This window comes from Brienomyrus brachyistius, chromosome 8 (genome assembly GCF_023856365.1).
Source record: "Brienomyrus brachyistius isolate T26 chromosome 8, BBRACH_0.4, whole genome shotgun sequence".
NCBI classification, from domain to species: domain Eukaryota; kingdom Metazoa; phylum Chordata; class Actinopteri; order Osteoglossiformes; family Mormyridae; genus Brienomyrus; species Brienomyrus brachyistius.
This window is the reverse complement of record NC_064540.1, coordinates 26,527,569-26,548,121: the sequence shown is the minus strand read 5'-3', so window position 1 is coordinate 26,548,121 and position 20,553 is coordinate 26,527,569. Positions and strand designations below refer to the sequence as shown.

Sequence of the window (20,553 nt, the reverse complement as noted above, 5' to 3'; positions counted from 1 at the left end):
CAGCTCACTTGTAGTACGTGAGCGGAGTGTTCCAGCCCTCAAAGTACTACAGTGTTTTCTGCTTTCTCAGTTTGCCGTATGAGCACTGCAGCCCTTGAAGCCTGAAGTTCCATACTTTATTTCGATACTGTGAAGTACCAAATCCCTAGGGAAAGAGAGAGGGAGGCAAACAACATGCCTTAGGATCTGTTTCACAAGTCACCTTACATTATCTGAACCAGCTTATAGTATGTTCTGAACTGTTGAAAAGTTTTACAAAAATGTTTGAAATGCAGCAACACTCGGTGTACACTTTGTAATTGTTCTGAGTAAAGCATAACTTTCTTAGCTTTTCTGAATCCTGGTTTGAAGGACCTTCCGCATGCTCTTATTTACACTTTGACTAATCCATATATCACAGCCAGTCACAATTGTGTACAGAAAAAGTTCAAACTTCATAAACATTTCAGTCAAACGTGTACTGTTATTTAAAAGTGAAAAGATCTTTTGTTCTTATCTTATGAATGGACTGATACATATCCAGGACTTAACTGTACGTGTAACTTCCCTGAAGGATCGGTAGTTGTTACATGCATAAGTTAGTTCTCAATCATGTGACAGAGGGGTAGACCCAGTAAAAAGAAGTACCCTACAATGCTTCATGTTCTCTGGTCAAGAGTTTAAAATTTTGAATCCACAGTTTTATATTATTTGAACGAAATAATACAGTTCTTTATTTTGCTGATAAACCGCGAAGGTTAACCTTTATATTAATGTTTAACTGGATTAATCGCTTTACCTGGTGACTTTGTAGGAGTACGCAAGCCTACAGGCCAAAGACGCACTAACCTGTGTAGCCATTTGCAGCAGCGAAAATGAGTTGAAACCATTTTAGTGTCCCTGAGCGATTCAAAGTGAACCTCATTGTCGCCTGTGAAAGTGACCACTGCGCACGCGTGGAGAATAGGGTCCCTGGTACTGCGTGTCCATGTTCTCCTTTAAGCGCAGCCCAGGAGGCGCTCCGGAGCGCTCGCTAGCTCTCTTCCGTCCCCCGGACGCACGGCGTGACTGCTGATCTGTCATTCCGCGGACCCTGTGATGGTTACGGCTACGGCGCTCACGTACCGCGTATTATTAACTTATAAGCTGGAGTATGGTTTTAGAACCGTCTCATTCTGCCGGTCATAAAGAGAAGCTTGACGTCAGAGTGCGATATTTGGTCTCCTGCATATTTCCTTTGAAATAATCTCCGGACTGCAGCTAAGATGTCGCTTGTGTGTTTGGCTTTGCCGGTGCTCGCCACCATTCTCTCCGCCTGGCAGGGTAAGACAATGCTGCTTTAATCTGTCGCCAGGCCGCTGGCAAATGAATATACTCGTATTTTAATTTTAAAACGCTTCATACATACTTTATTTTTTAACACAATTTATAATGTTAAATCCCTATCAAATAAATTATTTAAATGTAAGTTGGAGGTTATGTGTTTTGTTATATTTTGTAAAATGATAGTGTCATTTGAGTGGAAAGATCACAGTGATATGTAATTCATGGCGTATATCCATTAGGCAAGGCGTCAAAAGTCGTACACTGGCCCGGACACTAAGGATGATTCGCAGGGTTATTTTTTCTCTGTCATTTCACACCAACATGGTGGAATTTCGTGAGTCATATCAATTCCCAAACCCATCTTTGGTGCAGTTTTCCTTAATGCAACAGATTTCATTTAGAATTTTCATAGTATTTATGACTCAAAGCTTAATAATATAGAGAATTATTATGGTAATATATCTTTTTTTTATCGAAGTCTGGGCTTGGGTATAATTAAAAGGAAAAGAATTCTTATAATATTGATGACCGAATTAGCCCTTCGCAGTTCATCTTATTCTAAATTGTCTCATGTCCAAAGCACATAAAAAGCACTGGCATTAGCAGAATCATATTTTATTTGAACAAAGAAAAACAAATTTGAAGTTCTCCTAATTGACGCTTGAGTCATATTGAAGCTCAGTGTACCTTGTCGGATAAATATGCTTATGACCCCCCTGGTGAGCTTTAGGCACATTGATTGTACGAAAATGTGTGCTACCGAATCGGTAACCTGTTCTAAAAAAACGTGTGTAGGTTTTTCTTCTTTTTCCTCCTAAAAATGAACAGCCGGGGTGTTCTTAATTTCGGTAGTAACGCCGTGTATAATAGCCTATTGCAGCAAGTTCTGCTATTCGTTATCATTAGTTATCATTTTGTCAGAAACCGATTAATATTAGAAACGTAAATATTTTGACATTATGGAAAATATAACTTGAAAGCTGTTATATATGCTTTTGTATTTCTTTTCTGATACGTTTAACTGTATTTTCAGAAAAAAAAAAGTGTTTTTCATACATTCGGTTGTAATTTCATAGTTTTAACTGGCCGTTAAGAATTATTTCCGTTAACATTAACCAGTAAATGTGTTTTTAACGACAGAGTGGATTAAAGAGCGATGAATTGTCAGTTTAGAATGGGCGTGCACGTGGAATCTCACCACTGTGTTTATGATAAAGACAGGTGCCAGATGTACTGGAAACAGCCTTTAGACAACTCGAGGATTAAGAGTTTGTTTTGGACATAATATTTCAGAATTAATTTTGGAAATGAAAACGGAGTTTTTCAGGAAGGCTGAGAGAATGGAATTATTGCACTACCTGAATAATCTTCAGATGCAAAACTCTGCAATATTATATATAAATGTTATGTTAGATCACAGAAGAGCAGCTTAATTATACACACATATTTCTAGCAAATCTCAATTGTTAATGCTTATCAACTGAGTAACACTGGACATATTAAATCTGGCAATATTTATGCACCCTAAGCAGCTAAGAGAATGAATATCCAGCAGCCACACATAGAAAATATGTAGTTCCTTAAGGTGCTAATGTAATCGCCAAAAACGCTGTTCGTCACCCTCGTAAATATTGTAGAACGCACGTTGGTTTGCAGAGCAGCTATCAGAATTTGATCCTACTTATTCACTCGGCATTTTTATTTATTTATTTTCGCCTGGACTCGGGATCCCAAGTACATAAAAAGAGTGAGAAGGTAATATAATATAATCGGTACTGCAAATGGTTCAGCTAATGTCTAGTAAACAGGAAGGGAACGTGCCATTTTAACTAAGCTCTGTAAAATAATCCCATGCTTGAGACCTTGCAGCAGGTGGTAGACTGGCCTATGTGGTCTATATATATCTTCCTCACCAAAAGTGCTCCTTGGCTATGATAAGCCTTAAATCAGTTTTGCGTCCTTGATTCTTGTTATCTTTTGAATGAATACTGTATAGACAGCTCACAGTGTTCACTGATTTGATCATTTCCACATGTTTCCCAGCCCGGCCCTTGGGGACCCCCAGACAGTACACGTTTTTGCTCCCTACCAGGACATCCACTGTAGTGTTTCCCAGCCCTGTCCTTGGGGACCCCCAGACAGTACACGTTTTTGCTCCCTACCAGGACATCCACTGTAGTGTTTCCCAGCCCTGTCCTTGGGGACCCCCAGACAGTACACGTTTTTGCTCCCTACCAGGACATCCACTGTAGTGTTTCCCAGCCCTGTCCTTGGGGACCCCCAGACAGTACACGTTTTTGCTCCCTACCAGAACATCCACTGTAGTGTTTCCCAGCCCAGTCCTTGGGCACCCCCAGACAGTACACGTTTTTGCTCCCTACCAGGACATCCACTGTAGTGTTTCCCAGCCCGGTCCTTGGGCACCCCCAGACAGTACACGTTTTTGCTCCCTACCAGGACATCCACTGTAGTGTTTCCCAGCCCGGTCCTTGGGCACCCCCAGACAGTACACGTTTTTGCTCCCTACCAGGACATCCACTGTAGTGTTTCCCAGCTCTGTCCTTGGGGACCCCCAGACGGTCCATGTTTTTGCTCCTTCCCAGCTCCCAGTAGAAGGTCCCCGAGGACTGGGTTGGGAAACACTGCAGTAGATGTCCTTTAACTATGAGTGGTGTGCGTGGTGGAGGAAGAGGGTTGGGCTGCTCTGATGGTTGATGCCTCATACTCTTTGCATCTATGGTCTCATGTGAAGTGAGTGCAGATGAGGATTGCCTCTGGTACGTGGACAAGAATGGCACCTGGCACAATGGCTTCGACTGCCCACACCTGACCTTCTGCTGCGGGAACTGCCAGCATCGCTACTGCTGCCTGGACCGCAGCAAGATCATCCTGGAGAAGGAGCAGAAGCGCTGCATGCTGTTCCAGTTCAGGTGTGACCCCACACCCAGCATGTGCCTGTTTTGCCGGCTTCATCGACAAGACTGTGTATTTTTTCTAGTCTAGCCGAGCATCTGATGGTATCATAAATGAAGAGGCTGCTAGGGGAGGGACTGGGGGCCGGGGCAGAGAGTCTGATTCTTAAAATGCCTCTCTTTGCCGTCCTGTACAGCCCTACCACCATAGCGGGCATTGCCTCCTCCATCCTGCTGTTTGTGGCCATCATTGCTACCATGGTTTGCTGCTTTATGTGCTCCTGCTGCTACCTGTACCAGCGCCGGCAGCAGCGGGGCGGAACGCCCTATGACGGTAAGACGAGCCACAGGCCAGCCACAGGGATTGGCTGTTTATGGTGTGTTCCACGTCACACCATCACACTGCTCTCTGTCCCAAGTGATGGCTGTCAGTGCTCAGCTCTGTTTTCCAAAGCAGATGGTTGAGGGCTGATGCACTGTGCAGGCCCAGCACGTTACATAAAGCTCCTCTCTAGACTTCCAACCAAATTGTCCATGGCTCTGATTTTGAAAGGGGAAATCTAAACTGTTGAGTACATGTTCTGTTGCATGTGGAAGCAAAAATATGAAATTGTAAGTTACATAAATTCCTTTGGATGACAGAGATTTAGTTCATTATTATAATATTATTCCAATCTGGTTTAGAATGGAATTGCAGATATTGTACATATTGCCCAAACATACTGATGTGGTATTCTTATTTTTTTTTTATTTCAGAAACACGTGAAGGTATGCTTTAACATGCTGCATCATTTAGTGATGTAATGCTTGTCTTTGAATGTGAATCTCTCGTGCTTTTGGCCACTGTTTGAGCATCGTCTGTCGTTTTAGGTTTTCATTTCGATCCAGGATTTAGTGTAACCGTATAATGCTTCCTGAGGCAACGTCCGCATGCTCATGCTGCGTTGGTGCTGCATGGCTGGCACGGCTGCAGCGGTACACTGACGTGTGACTGGTGACTGACTTCCAGGCCAGCAGATCCCGATGGCCAGCTACCCGGTGGACCCCGCATTCAATGCATATGGCAAACCGATGGGGCCTGCTGACTACCATAATCCTGGATACCCAATGGCACCACATTATTATCCTGGCATGCCTCAGCAGTATCCCATGATGCCGCAGGGTCCTACCCCTCCATACCCGCCGATAGACCCGGGAGTCGGCCATGCAGGTGAGTCGGCATGACAGGTTTAATTGTTGTCTTATAGCTAACTGTGCAAATGTAGACAGAGAGGGAACCAGGGTTCTGTAGCCCTGTATGTGAGTACTGCAGTTACCGGGGGGGTTAGGGAACTGGTCGTGTTACTGAGAGGTTGTTAGTCCAAAAATGAACCCTTCTGCTGTAGCCTAAAGGAAGGTTCTTCAATTGGATTTCTATAATGGAGTGTACTAGAAGTAGGACTCCATAAATGGATGACAAGTATAAAATAGTTAGCCAAGCTTAGTTAGCAAGCTGTGCTAATTCTTTTCCCAAGTTTCTAGTTTTGTTGTAACATCAGTAACTGTAAGAGTAATTTGTCGTTGGTGATTGTACTGTAGTGGAGTGCAGATGCTCCTCAACTTACGATGGGTTTACGTTCCGCTGAACCTGTCATAATTTGAAAATATCTTAAGTCGATTATGAATATTATATGACACACTTGGGTGTTTAGTAGCTGTAATGGGCATGGGAAGATATGCATAAACAGAGAAAAAATATACCATTCGATACGTTGTTAAACATTGCGTGAGATGGTTACGCTTACAGTTGCTGCAGATATTGGAAGCATGGGGGTGGATGCTGCCCTCGACCAGCATCAGCAGAAAGTGTCATGAAGCCCGGAAGCCCACTAGCCGGGAAATAGCTAAAATTGCAAAGTTTGATGAGCACTGAACAGTACGGGTCTTAGCCAATGTGGCGCCCTAGACAAGCATTTCCGCTGCCACCCCCGTCTCCAAGGCAAAGTGAAATTGACTGGAAAGTTGACTCCTCCTCAGAAGTTAGTGCCCTATGCAATTGCTTATGCTGTCTGTAAGACTGACTGGTCCATCTACTGAATGTGCATTGCTATGGCACCATTGTAAAGTCAAAATATCGTAAGCTGAATCTTCGTAAAGCGAGGAGCATCTGTATACAGGTGTATCCATGGGTAAGATCCAGTGGTTACGTACTGATTCATCGTGTCATGTGTTCCAGCTCCACCACCATACTCGCCACCGCAATACCCAGGCCAGTGACTCGGCAGGAGTTCCTGTGGTCAGGGCGGACGAGAGAGAAGAGACTGTATGTGGGGGGGAATGAGGGCTTCCCCGCCCTTCTCAGTATTCTGTTTTCCTTCTCTTATTTGTTAGCGAAAAAAATACTAATATGCCACTTGGTTTTTTTTCCCTCCTCATGAGAAGGAGCGTGACTTGGGCCGAGCTCCTCTTGTACAGAACTGAAGTCATTGCTGACAGAACGATCTGTCTGTCGGTCGTCTTGTCCCACCTCCCCCCCAAGTGTCGCTGATGCCCAGATCCGCACGTTGCTTTTTTTCCCTAGCTTAGCATTGTACTGTATATGTCTTTCTGTTAAACATTAAGGGGGTTGTCAAAAAGTTTACGTGCTTGTTTTAACTTGATTATGTGTTGCCCCATTTATGTGTCATTGATCTGATCATGACATGACTGAACATCGCAGGAATAGTATCCTGCTCTTCTTGTTGGAAGTGGGGGCTCCTTTGGTGGGAATCAGGAATGAATCCTCAGATCCGTGGTGCACGTTTAACGCTGTTACTGACTGATGTGCTATGTTACACTATTTATTTATTTGACTATGCTTTCAGAACATGTTAGCTTGTCTTCCATTCTAGAAGCTAATGATAACGGCTGTTAATATTTTAAATGAAGACGAGCTCTAAGTAAACTGCAGGTGTCATACGGTTTGAAACCAGAATATATTGATATGTTGATAGAAATAAGTTTAACTGCAGATGTATATGTTGGTATAAGTCCAATACACTTATGCACCTGAATTTCACTGTATTCTGAATTTATTCAACAGTAATGTTGATTTCAGATCAACATTATTGGTGTTTGGTACTTAAAATCCAATCTAAAAAGCTTGACTGATGGAAATAAATTTGTTTGTATTTATTTTATCCCATATTGCTTACACATTAAGCATTGTAAAGATGACTTTTAATACTTGATTAAGGACGTGTTTCTTTATACATGTATATAATCATCACAAACAGTAGAAACAATGGCACTTGGAATTTGTGTCTCTTTATTTTTTAATTGTATTCTTGCCTTTGTTTTATGACTAATGTTAACTTGGAATATTGTTCTTTCACACATATGTTTAATGTACTCTGAATGCATTTTGCATGAAAGGCTTAACATTATATATGTATTTTTGATCTCACTGAGTTAATTGCTTTGAAGTCCTTTGTGTTTTATGAGGTTGAACCAGAAGGTCTAGGCGCACTGTCACAGTGTACAGATGAAAAAACTTCCCAGTGGACTTCCTGTTCTCCTCTCAACTGCGGTTTTGATTTTTACAGCCTTCAGTTTGAAACAGTTGCAATAGCAGTTAATCACAGTTGAAAATGGAGATGTCTTGTAATGTCTTGAACTGAAATGTCTTGATTAAATATATACTGTCCACCCATCCAACGATTCGCCATAGTAAATATAAGTTATTTGGGGTCTCCACCAGTTTTACACACCTGGGTCATGTAATGTTTGTTTTGTTTTGCATATTTTTTTGTCAGTTTGTTGGATGTTTAGTAGTGTTGCTATGGCTTGATAATGAGATTCCAGTCTGGCCTTTTTCTTAGTTCCTGACAGGCTTACGCCTGTTTAATTACATCCATTCTGTCCTCTGTTTAGCTTCACGGCGCATGCTGGTGGAAAAAAGCTTCACAGCAAAATGCTGTCACAGTGTTCCACAATAGCAGTGGTGGTTCTGTAGTGCTCTGTGTGTTTCTACTACACATAATGCTGATGTATTTGATAGGTCAAATACAACATTTTTCCCGCTTGGCCACATAATCTTTTCTCACATCTATATAAATCTTCTGGGTGCCATTTGCAAAGTTGAAATGGGATTTTATGTACCGGTGTTTTCCCTCTTTATAAATTTCTAAAAAGGACAGACTTGCAGCACATGACCTGCTGTCGTCTGGAAGGTTTTTCAGCATCAGAGTTATAATTGGCTCAGTTCAGAGTTGTAATTGACTTCCTAATCAAAGCTATTCTTTTCTAAGAGCTTGAGGTTAGGAGAATAGCTTGTTCTAAACAGGTTCTGCTTTCAAAAATCCAGTCTGGTTCTGAATGTGGTCTGGCTTTGATCCCCAAATCAGTGCCTTTCCAAACACATACCAGTTTTAAATTAATGATGTCGACTGCAGTAACCAACTGCCTAAGAGGACAATTTTGATCAACTCGAAATTGTGTGAATGTTGTTTGATACATGAGGATTCTGTTGAGCCTATTTAGAGATCTGAAGACAGTTAGTTGGTTACCTATGTGCTTGTTTTGGGAATGTTAATATAGTAAAATTAAATCATTTAGTACAATAAGAAGAAATTATTGAGAAGTTCCAGGTGTTGAGGTTTGAATATTTCATATAGGCTTTGAAAAAAACTGATAAAAATTAGTTTGATCCTCATACTCTGATCTGGTGTAAATCGTTCATTTCCTGAAAATTAATAGACAGCACAAACACTGAGCCTTTCTGACATTAGGTGATACCCAAAGTGAATTAATTTATCATAAACTGTTTTACTTAAAACAGTCGTAGATCAATAGTAAATTAATATGTATATTCCTGATTTATCTGAACTGTTATCATTCATTCTAAAAGGACATAGGAATTTACCGTTACTAGTTCTTAAGAAAAGCTTAATAGTATAAGTACAAAAGCCTTTACTTTGGTATATTGAGTTTTACCAACTGTACCCATGGTAACGAAAGTGTCATACCCATATGTTCTTATGTTCGATTGACGCCATAACCCCTCACCTATTAAAACTGATTTTTAGGAATATAAAAATGCCATCAACTAAACTCTTGGTGATATTGGGGGTTTCAGTGACCCCCAGTGGTGTGTTTTGAGAACTTCCAATAAATGTAAATTCGAGTTTCAGTAGTTTCCTCTTAATATTTAGAACCCGATTTCTTTGCATTTCTCACTCAATAAATTCATATCAAGCACAACACAGGACCAGAACTGTTTTTAAACTAATACATAGGCCTACAACCCATCTATGATCGGTCTAGAAAGGGATATTTCCAACTTTCTTTAATAATTTCAAGTTTTAACCACCAGATGTCCCCAATGTTATTTAACACGACACGAATTGCTTTCGGAAGGAATTTCAGCTAATTAAAAATAGTTCACCATCTTTCAACATTAATCTAAAAGTAGAATGCAGAATAACCGTGTCTCCTGCTACTCGATCATTAGCCGCACGGGTCTGCTTTGGTAGGGCAATTTACAGTAATCACGCATTTAATTTATATACATTTATAACGATGGATGTCAGAGCATGTTTAGTTGTGGTCGAACAAGATTTGAGTGTGTTAAATTAGGCATAATTACTATTGGCCTAAGACCATGCGTGAATGGCTTATGTTGTAATACTGGAAAATTAAATACGTTTTTTAAATTGACTTATCCCGGCCTTAACCTAACTACCACAAATGGCTGGAATAGACGTACGCTTTACAGTTTATAAAAACCGCTATGAGCAATTCGTATACCTTTTAACATTATTTTCGAGAAGGCCTTCGGCAACGTTCTTAAGAAGATATCAGAATGCGCGTAAGTTACGCATATGTTAATCGATTCAAGCAAGTTATTATTACAAAGCAGTTTAATAATGAATTTTGACCCCCTTAAACTACTTCGGCGATACATTTTCAACTTTGACATTATTAGGCTGCAAACTTCATTCATAATTTTCGATGTTCTTCTTTATTTTATGCACGGTATACTCTATAACCTCTGGTAATTTATTGGGAAAATAGAAGACTGCCCCCTTGTTTGTATTACGCTTGAAACTTTCTCCTAGTTCTCAGCCCATCCTATTGCCTTTAAAAGGCTAAAAAGCTCGTACTAAATTTGGGCATGCAGTTGCGTAGGATTTCAAGGAATGTCAGCATCTCTGACGGCAGACTAATACAGATGTTACTGGCTTCTGCACTGCGTCGCTGCGACTGCGCTGGCTCTCCTCGCAGACCAAGTCGCCAGGACTTAATAAAGAATCACCTGCAGGGCTTCCTTGGCTAACGACTCGGCACTCTTGTTGATGGAGCTACAGCTGACGTAGCAATAGAACCTACAACAAAACTTTAAGGGGTCCTATCTCAGCAGTCCCCATCTCCTTATCACCTGGCTTTTTTAAAGGTAGCTAGCATGTCTAAGGGGAAAATAAGAGCACTGACCAGGACTGGGCGTCAGGTGAGCGAAGACCCTGATATTGACAACCTGTTGTCTGACCTGTCACCAGAAGATTTGGAGGAACTGCAGAAAGAACTGCCTGACCCTGATCCTGACCCATATGTGCAAAGTGGAATCAGGAAGAGGACGCCACTGGAGAAACAACCTTCAGTTAATAACAATGTGGAGCATTCTGGGCGTGAAACCAGCAAACTCAGTCAGAGACAGCTGTCAACTGAGGTATGAAAACCACCTTTGGAAACAGATTTGGAAACAGTATTAGTTAATTGCCTCAACAACAGCAAAACTTACACAGTAAATTTTATTCCTTACATGAGTCATATTTCAGGGACTGAAGTTAATTTTTCTTTCAGGGGTTGAAGACATTGTTTTTCACTTTGAGGTATTAACATCATAAAAAGTAGAAGCTTTGTGATGTTTTCAGAGTTTAGGTGTGGGTTTAGCTTGCGAGACAGTTGACTAGAGACTCCAGTTTGCTTACAACTGATGTGTAAGTTCTTGCTAATAGTTTTTTCAAGCTTTCATATTATAGCAACAACGCTGTTGTGTTATGTCACTGATTTGGGATCATGGCGAAGGTTACAATCACAATCACACTGGATTTCATTTCCATGGAAACAATAATAACCACTGGAAGCTGGCCCAGGATGGGGCTTCCTGGAAAACTGCCAGTCAGATTGATTTTTCTCATCAATATTCAACATCTTGACCTACAGGACTTACACATGACTCGACTTTTAATAGGATAAGATCACAGGACCCTGCTGGTTGGTAATTGCCCCTTGAGGATGCAGTGTTTGATCCCAGAAGGCTACAGAGGGGAATTTTTCTGAAGACATATTAGATTTTCACTCAATTAGTAATATTAAAAAATGGACTTTAGTCTGATCACTTTAAATTTAAGAGGAAGGTACATAAATCAGATTTAATAGTATCTAAAATGTCACCATGTCAGTTTCCATCAAATATCAGTCAATTGTCATCAAAGACAAGGAATAACACATTTAGGGCCTGAGGGCAGCCTACACACTGCTGTGAGGAAAAGCTTATTTTTAAGCAGGATTGGAAGAAGGAAATATACCTCTGTTATGTCCAAGTGAGTTAATCCTGAATCCTTTATTAGGGTGAACTGACATACAATAACGCCAGCATTTGTGCATAATTGCAGAGTTCTGGATATTGTATTCTGGACACAATAACATGTATTCAATTTAACCTTTAAAGTACAAAAATTGTATTAGCACACTTAATTAATACTTAATGTATTAAATAACCAGAAATTAAGTGCTAGTCGCATATTTGTTCATCGTTAATCAATCATAACGGTTCATGTGTTTTTCGCAGTTACTATATTTGTTTGATTTGTGAGTTATTAAGTTACTAAGTTATTAAGTTACTCGCCCCCTCAAGTGAAGTGTTACCATCATTTTTATAGTTTCAATATTACCATTTAATATTAACAAAATTAATGTTTAGATTTACGCAAATAAATTAATGAAATATACATTCAGTGGCACCTGGTACGCCAAAGAGCAAATCAAGGACTGTGAGTGAATACATACAGCACACAGTCAGGGTTAAGGATTTCAAGATGTTTGATCTAAATGATATTGATTCTGCTTTAATTGTTGGTGCTAAACCTGATGGGTGCAGCATTTCAGAAACAGCCACCCAGCTGGGATTTTCATATATTACATTTTTTACAGTGAGAGCGACATTTTGCGGGGGTAGAAGGATTAACAGTTTTGTGATTGACTATGAATGCTTTGGCAATTGACCACTCCATCTGAATTGGTTGGTGACAATGCAAAAAAAAATAAAAATCAACCATTCATAGGCAGTTATGATGTTTAAAACAATTAGTGATTGTTGTCAGCTAACAGGAGGGTCACAAATGCAAAAATAACAGCTCAGTACAACAGTGGTGTAGAGATGGCCACTCTTGAAGCAGTACTGGAGAGAGAAATAGACCCTAGCTAGGTGTAGTACAGATAATTGCAGTATAGACTAGTAGTCTATACATGAGTGAATTATAGAATATTTTATCATTTATAAACCATATCGATGGACTTGCACCATGCAAAACCATACTGATAAACTGAACTTTTTACTGAAACATTTTAAGCTTATTAAACTAGTTTAGATGTTTGTTTTGTTATTTGTCTGTTTTAAGCTAGTTCTGTCTGTGTAATATAACACTTCATTTAAAGGCAGGGACAGACATGTTACTTCAATATATAATACCTTAACAGTATATGGCATAAAATATATTTTTCTTTTAAAATCTACATGTAAAATATTTCATTTTGTTTATTAGTTTATTTAGTAATTTTGTAAATAAAACCAGCCACTATCCACTATATTCATAGGACTTGGTGTATCCTTAACGGAGATAATATGATTTGTTTATTAATGACTAAATTAGACTGATAGAAAATGATAGGCAGTGATTATCCCTGGAAGTAATTCACATGTTTTTAAATTCTTGTTAAATTGCATATTGGTGTCATAAGAACAATTAGGTACAATTTATTAACCACTGAGTGTTGTTTATTGTGTATTATGCTGTTGTTTGGAAATGTTCAACTATTATAATGATGTTCTTCTGTAGTCATGGACAACAAGGTATTTTCATTGTTTTTAATCACATTATGTTTGCAATGCTCATATGCATTTTTCTTCTTTTTGTGTGGATGGTGGATTTTTGTGGTACTTGAATTTTTCTGTTTTTACTCTCCAAACATCACATTATAACCTGCTACTGTTAATGTACTGTCCTCCAGTACAGCAGGTACGCTTCCAAAAACCTGTACTCATCCATTGAGTCTGATTTGTAGCTTTTCCCACTGAGTGCAGCCATTTGTATGCAGCATTTGGTTTCAGTTTTCAGACTTGGAGGTCCCTTGGACTGGTGAAGAAGAAGGTGGTAGCAGTTGAGTTGTGTTGAGAAGGCCTCTGAAACAATGGGGACCTGCCTCTGTGGTGCTTCTAAATCCCAGCCTGGTGGAATTCCTTGGTTGATGGCTTCAGTGCTTACTGCCTTTTAAGGTCAGATCTGCCAGAGTCACAACTCTGCAGCACAGATAGTGGCTCGCAAATCAGCCTCTTGGGCATCCTGGCAGATTAATTTCGCTTGTAAAAGCTGCTTAAAATGGCTCCCTGTGAGCAGTGTAAATACTAAAGAACCCAATGCATATGTTCCTATTATGTAATCATTTTTTTACATGGGACACCCACAATATCAGCACCTAATAAATTATAATATCCTGCTTACCATAGCGACAGTACAAACAAAAAATTTGGAGCACCAATTTTTTCAGCTCAGTTTAATTTACAGGTTATCTTTATTTTCTTAAGCAGATGCTTTTCAAGCCACATACAAGGCTTGGGTTCAGAGAGCAGGGTCACCTAGCATCAAACACCCCTGAAGTAACTAAGGTGAAGGGCCTTGGCTCAGGGGCCCAATAGTGCTATGATTATCCTGCTGGGTATGGGATTCAAAACCATTACCTTTCATGGGTCCCTATCCTAGTTTGTGCTGATTTTAATGAAAAATGATGCACATCATTTTCAATGCAGTCTTAGAAATTGGTGGGAAAAGGCACCTTCTGGAGGAATGAGAGCCCAGGCATCATGTCCCATGGCACCCATTATGCCAATGTCCTTTTATGTTACAATGTTGCTTTTTTATTGTTAAAGCAGTGGTTTTGACTGGTACAAAAATGAACATTTGAACTCAGTTGCAACAGTGATCATCTAGGTTGAACTGTCTTCTATGACTGTATGTATTGGTATCATTTGTATACAGCTCAATTTGCAGTGATTAGCTACTATAGTTAAATTTAGATCATTTTTGATGTTTAGTAAAATATTGAAGAAAACGTTAAGCTATTTATGAGCTATTATGCCCAGAATAAAGCTCAGAGGGAAATACTGTATTTACTGATGAAATAAAAAAATATGAAAGTGAGGTTCAAACAGGAACTTCATGTGCAGTAATGATTTTTGAACTGCTGCTTCTAAATGGACATTAAATGGACATAAGATCTTTAACCAAATGTATTTTTAACTTAATAAATATGGTAGTATAGTACGGCAGCAGAGTTCCTGTACAAATGGTGATATCACTGCTTTGACTGTTTTAACATAATTTAAAAACCCATTTTTGTTGTATTACAGTTTGTGTATGATTTGATATGTTAGGTAACTGTATATAGGTCGTTATTTAAACACTCTATTAATTTAGTCTCTCAGATGAACAAGTAGTATCAAAGTTATCCTTTAGTGAAGATCCTTTGCAGAAGACATTCCAAATATAAAAAAAAGTCTTGTAAAAGTTCTTCAACAATATATGTTTCATTTTTCAGGGGGAGCCCAAGAGAGAGAGTCTGAAGCAACAATACTTAAGGAAGATGGGACTCAGTCAGGAGAGGAGTTTGTCCAGGTCAGACAGCCAGGGTGAGGAGATCACCAGGCAAAACAGCATGTCCGGTGAGCATGACCATGTGAGGGAAGAGAAACACAATACCGGGAACCGAGCCGGGCCTTCCAACCGCTTCCACAGAGAGGAGAGCCGTGATATAGAGAGGAAAGAAGGGAGGGAGATTAATGAAGAGAGCAGGCTGAGGGAAAAAAGGGAGGACAGCAAAAATAAGGAAGAAGGCAGCAGCAAGACGAAAGAGCTGATCTCCAAACTACAGGAGAAGAAAGAAGATACCAAAGAAAAAGAGAGGAAGGATGAAAGCCGGAAAGATGGCAAGACAAAAGAGCTAATCTCAAAGCTTCAAGAGCGAAGTGAGAAGGTGGATGTTAAAGAAATGGAGAAAAAAGAGGAGATCTGGAAGAAAGAGGATAGAAAAACAAAAGATTTAATATCTAGGCTGGAAGAAAAGCAAAGCCAGGTGAAAGAAAGCAAAACGGATGACAGAAAGAGCAGAGGGGAGGAGAAAACACAGCCTGCCAAGCAAATTCACCGAACAGGATCTCAGCAAGAGGAAAAGGGTGAAGCGACGGCAGAGACAGAAAATGCAAAGGATAGAGACTCTGTAAAGGAGAGGGACTCTGTGAAAGAGAAGGACTCTGTAAAGGAGAGGGACTCTGTGAAAGGGAAGGACTCTGTAAAGGAGAGGGACTCTGTGAAAGAGAAGGACTCTGTAAAGGAGCGAGAGCAGAAGAGTGTTAAAGGGAAAGAAAATGAGAAGGAGAATGTAAAAGAAAGGGTAAAGGAAACAGAGAGACAAAAAGCTCACAGTGAAGGTGTGAAGCCCAAAAAGAAGGAGGAGCCTGTAGCTGGGAGAAGCCAAAGCACCAAAACAAAGGAGAATGATGAAGAAGATGATGAGGATACAAGTATGTTTGATGAGCTGCTGGAGAAGGTCAGCAGCAATGACCCCCAAATGACAGAGCTCAATGTCAACAACTCAGAAGCCATCAAAACCAAAACCCTCATTACTTTTGCAGAAGCCCTGCGAGACAATACACATATCAAGATATTTGCTCTGGCTAACACCCGGGCAGATGACCATGTGGCTTATGCCATTGCTGGGATGCTACGTGCCAATAAGACAGTCATCAGCATCAACTTAGACTCCAACCATCTCACCAGCAAGGGAATTGTTGCCCTGATTCATGCCTTACAGCACAACTCCACCCTCACTGAACTACGCTTCCATAACCAACGCCACATCTGTGGTGGCAAGACTGAGATGGAGATGGCTAAGATACTGAAGGAGAACACGACATTGCTTAAACTCGGCTACCACTTCGAGCTGGCTGGCCCACGCATGACTATGACCAACATCCTAAGTCGCAACATGGACCGACAGCGACAACGGAGGTTGCAAGAGCAGAAGCAGGCCCAAGCTAATGGAGAAAAGAAGGGAACACTTGAAGTGCCCAAGGCATCCGGGGGCCTCAAGAACTCCCCCAAGGCTTCACCCAAAGTCTCCCCACTGCCCTCACCCCAGCCCTCTCCCAAAGTAACCCCAAAGAAAGCGGGAGGAGCTGCAGCTGTGCCACCTCCACCACCGCCCCCACCACCCCCAGGTCCTCTCCTGGACATGAACTGCCTACGGAACACCCTGACCCCTGTGTCACAGCGTAAAATAGGAGATAAGGGCTCTGACAGGGCCGGGGGCAAGAATTCAAGGGATCAACTGCTGGCCTCCATTAGGAACAGCAACATTAAACAGCTCAAAAAGGTAGGTGGTGGAATAGTTTAGTGTGGGTTCGCCCAGAAGGCCTTGAACTCAGTACTCTCTCCCTTCAGGTTGATGTCCCAAAGCTGCTGCAGTAAGATTGGGGGAGTGAAAAAAAGACTCGGAGGAAGAGGAGGAAGGAGGATGGGAAGGAGACGGAGACAGACATCTCACAGAACCTGAGGAGACCAAAACGGAATTTATGATGAATGGATGGATATAGTCTCGCCACTGTGGAGCAGGCAGCAGGAGGAACACGATATGGAGCTTGGCCTTGGATGTACAGATCCTATCTGTGGTTCCATACAGTATGTGGGCGACGGGCGGGAACATGTGGAAAGTGGTTTCATGATGCAGAGGTCTTGCTCATATGCTGGGCATGCGTCAGCACCTTGCCTGTTAATTGCACTAGATTTCAAAGCAGGTCATTAGTTATATGGGTAAATGTGAATGGTGCTTTATGTGTGGGGCTATAAGCAAAATACAAGCGATAGGAATGACATTGGCATCCGTGAGTTTGTCAACTTCGACAGCAGTCCTGAAGGATGATTCGATAGCAGCGTTACAAGCAAATAAGAATCATCATTGTGTACGTAATTGGAAAATTCATGTAGGGGTTTGATGTCTATTGAAATTTACCTTGAATTATTAAAAAGGGCTCACTGGGAGGAATAAATAGAAACTAGTGCCAATATGTTATTATCAGAATCATAAAGCAACATCTCAGGCATTTTTTACACATCACTCCCCGCCCCCCCCCCCCCCCCCACTTCCAGCTTTTTGGCAACGACTCAGGATGGAGCTACAGATTTTCCAGGAAATAAGTGGAGAAGTGTTTTGTTTTTGAACATAGCATAGCCTGCAGTATGAATGCTAATGTGCTATTGCTTATGCTCCACAATATATGTCTGTGTCTTCTGTGTGGCAATTCATATTTGCTACTAACAGTTCAGTGGCACTCTTGAACACCACCACTCACAACTAATGTGAATGCACAGATTCCTTCAAGATGCAAGAATTTGCTTCAGTTTAGCCAAGCTGCAATTATAAACAAAATAACATGGTATTTTACCTTTTTTCTCTTTCTTGTAGCAAGGAAATGTCTCTAAATAGCTTGTTTTCAGAAGAGAATGCTTACAATGACAATGCATAGGTCTGAAAGTACCTTCAATGGAAAAAATTAATTTTTAAGATCCCTCAATGGATTTGTTCTCAGCCTTTTCCATTTAAATCTTTAAACACCCATTTAGCGTTAGACGCTATGTATATTATATTCAGTTTTCAATGGTTTTTAAAAAGCCATTAAATTCAGTGAAGCTGTATCCCTTATACAATTTATGTGCAAATGCAGACATTGATGTTTTGGGCTTTTGGCACATGTCTATATATTATATAGAGTGGTGGTGTATTGTAAAGTATTCTCAAGTTAGTAAAACAGTGTTTGTGATTTTTGGTTTACAGTCAAGCATTGATTTAAAGAAAATTAAATCTTTCACATGTATCACTATGAATTCTTTATGGCTTTCAAAGTAATAGTGAATCCTAACCGGTACACTAACAGTTTTTAATTTTTTTTTATGTATCTCTTGTACTAAGTTACTTTATTAGCAAGTGTAAATCCGTAATTTGTAAAGCAAATTAGCAGATTTAAAAAAGGCAACCAAATACGCTAAAATATGGACATTAACAAGCCACATATAACATATGCAGACGTTTGTTCAGATGGTATCCTATTCATCTCACAGCCTTTGGACAGTAAGACAAATTGCGCAAAGTGCTCTTTTGCCATTTCATTTATCAGGATAGCGCACTGCACATGGCAGAAAAATCTGATGACCGGAAAAAAAAAACACAGAAATGCCGTCAATAGATATGAAAAGAGAGATGCACAAAGGTTTACTTTATTGATAAAATACAAAATTGTTATGTGTTACTATGGCTCAGTAGATTAAATTAAACAAGATCTAAAATAATTCAGACACTAACTCTTCTCTGAAACAAATGGGGAAATCCAGTAAGACTTTCACTGACTAAAGTTCTTATTCAGGAACCAGATAATAATGTAATGGTAAGCTTTTTGTACATGTCATAATAAAGCACTTAAGAGTACACGAAGTAGCGCAGTGTTGTTTGGAAACAGTATCCGAAGATCTGCTACATTGTACTAAATAAAGGTTTTTTTCATCGATTGTCAATATTGGTACAGAAATGAATGCTAATCCAATATAATGCATTCACTTGAGAACTGCATGTTCACATTTCAATTTTTCCATGTCAGAATAGTGATATCTGGATTCATTCCAGTGACAGTCAATGTTTATATTTACCAGTGGAATGAATGCGTTCTCATAAAACAAATATTTGTAATACTGTGTTTTAAAAACTCTTCATATATATTGTTAGAAGTCACATATTTTTATATTATGACCAACATGCATTTACGATGATACAATGGATTTGTTTGTTACAAAATGGCTGGTTTCAAGTACTAGACTGATATTGTTTGTTTGATATAATATATTCCATGCTTATGTAAATGTACATGAAGAGTTAGCATGTCTACTGTATTTTGGGTTTTCTAAGACCACTGATGATAGACAAACCAACACGGAGTGTTCAGATCTAACTCTCAGCCTCGTGACCTGGGAAAATGGCTGAATGGCATTTTTTGGCTTTCGGAAAGGTTCTTGTTCTTCCCTAAGGTAATACATACCTCATGGTTTGACTCCGGGTAGAACAGAAATACGGAGCCAAACGTGTCCATGTGGTTCGGCCCATGTGATTTCGATCCTCTTACACTGACCCCAGCTGTATAACCAAAAAAAAAATCAACAAGGGGCCTTCGGCACTAAACAGGAGTTGTTCTGGGGCATGAAACTGCCAAAAGACGCCTCAATAAATTATCTGCTAATGCCTTAAACCCTCACTATATAACAGTCATGCTCTGATGATGTAAATCTAAAGATGTCCACCCCTCATCACAACAGTAAATGGGCTTCTCTTTTCTCCTTCATTCTGTTCATTTTTCCTCTTCTCTGAAAGATGTTATAAACAACAAGAGCCATGGGACCATGTTCTTCTTAATTTTGGCGTAACTGTTGTTTTGCTCATCAACAGTATAGCTTCCCAATTGAGAAAATACATTTCATATTCGGTGCTTGGAAATACTGTCATTCTGAAATTTTGCTTTCTTCGGAAGGCAACTTTTCATGTTTTGTTTTTTTTCCACGTTGTAGCAGCCAATAATGTAATAACTGTCAATTACATAACTGTCAATAATGTAATAACTGTCAATAACGTTATCGTTTTTTAATACATTAATGGTAGTTATTTCATTATTGGCTGCTACAGCAGGCAATATTGTAATAAACAGGCAATAATTTAATAACTTTTTGGGCATAGTATAATAGGTTATGGTTTTGAAATTATTAAGTTATTGGAAGTTATTACATTATTGGCAATTATTACATTATAGGATTTTACACACATTCTCCCTTACAAACACATTTATTTATTTCCTGAAGCTGCTGTTGTTCACTTGTGTATGTTTCAGCATATTTTGCAAGCATAAGAGCGAGGGAGAGCCTGCCTGCTTCCTTTGCTAAACAGCTGCAGTACATCGGTACAGTCTGTTGTCTTGCAACTAAATGTTCTCCAGCTAAGCAACGGGCAG

The 20,553-nt window shown here is 40.0% G+C and overlaps 2 protein-coding genes across 4 annotated transcripts; both read left to right on the top strand.

Annotated features, from left to right (window-relative positions):
• Positions 1-982: 982 nt before the first annotated feature.
• Positions 983-7,892, top strand: shisa4 (shisa family member 4). 2 transcript variants are annotated; one of them, XM_049022304.1, is made up of 6 exons: positions 983-1,302; positions 4,058-4,235; positions 4,415-4,551; positions 4,974-4,985; positions 5,227-5,427; positions 6,433-7,892. In XM_049022304.1, exons 1-6 carry the CDS (start codon positions 1,245-1,247, stop codon positions 6,471-6,473), a joined length of 627 nt encoding a protein of 208 aa, XP_048878261.1. In that variant the 5' UTR covers positions 983-1,244; the 3' UTR covers positions 6,474-7,892. The 2 variants fall into 2 exon arrangements, with proteins under 2 accessions (XP_048878261.1, XP_048878262.1); XM_049022305.1 differs by lacking the exon at positions 4,974-4,985 and having other exon boundaries at positions 985-1,302.
• A 1,691-nt stretch (positions 7,893-9,583) lies between these two features.
• On the top strand, positions 9,584-19,075 carry lmod1b (leiomodin 1b (smooth muscle)). Of its 2 annotated transcripts, XM_049023106.1 has the most exons (4): positions 9,584-10,044; positions 10,733-10,902; positions 15,051-16,883; positions 16,952-19,075. In XM_049023106.1, exons 1-4 carry the CDS (start codon positions 9,924-9,926, stop codon positions 16,976-16,978), a joined length of 2,151 nt encoding a protein of 716 aa, XP_048879063.1. In that variant the 5' UTR covers positions 9,584-9,923; the 3' UTR covers positions 16,979-19,075. The 2 variants fall into 2 exon arrangements, with proteins under 2 accessions (XP_048879063.1, XP_048879064.1); XM_049023107.1 differs by lacking the exon at positions 9,584-10,044 and having other exon boundaries at positions 10,089-10,902.
• The last annotated feature ends 1,478 nt before the right edge of the window (positions 19,076-20,553 follow it).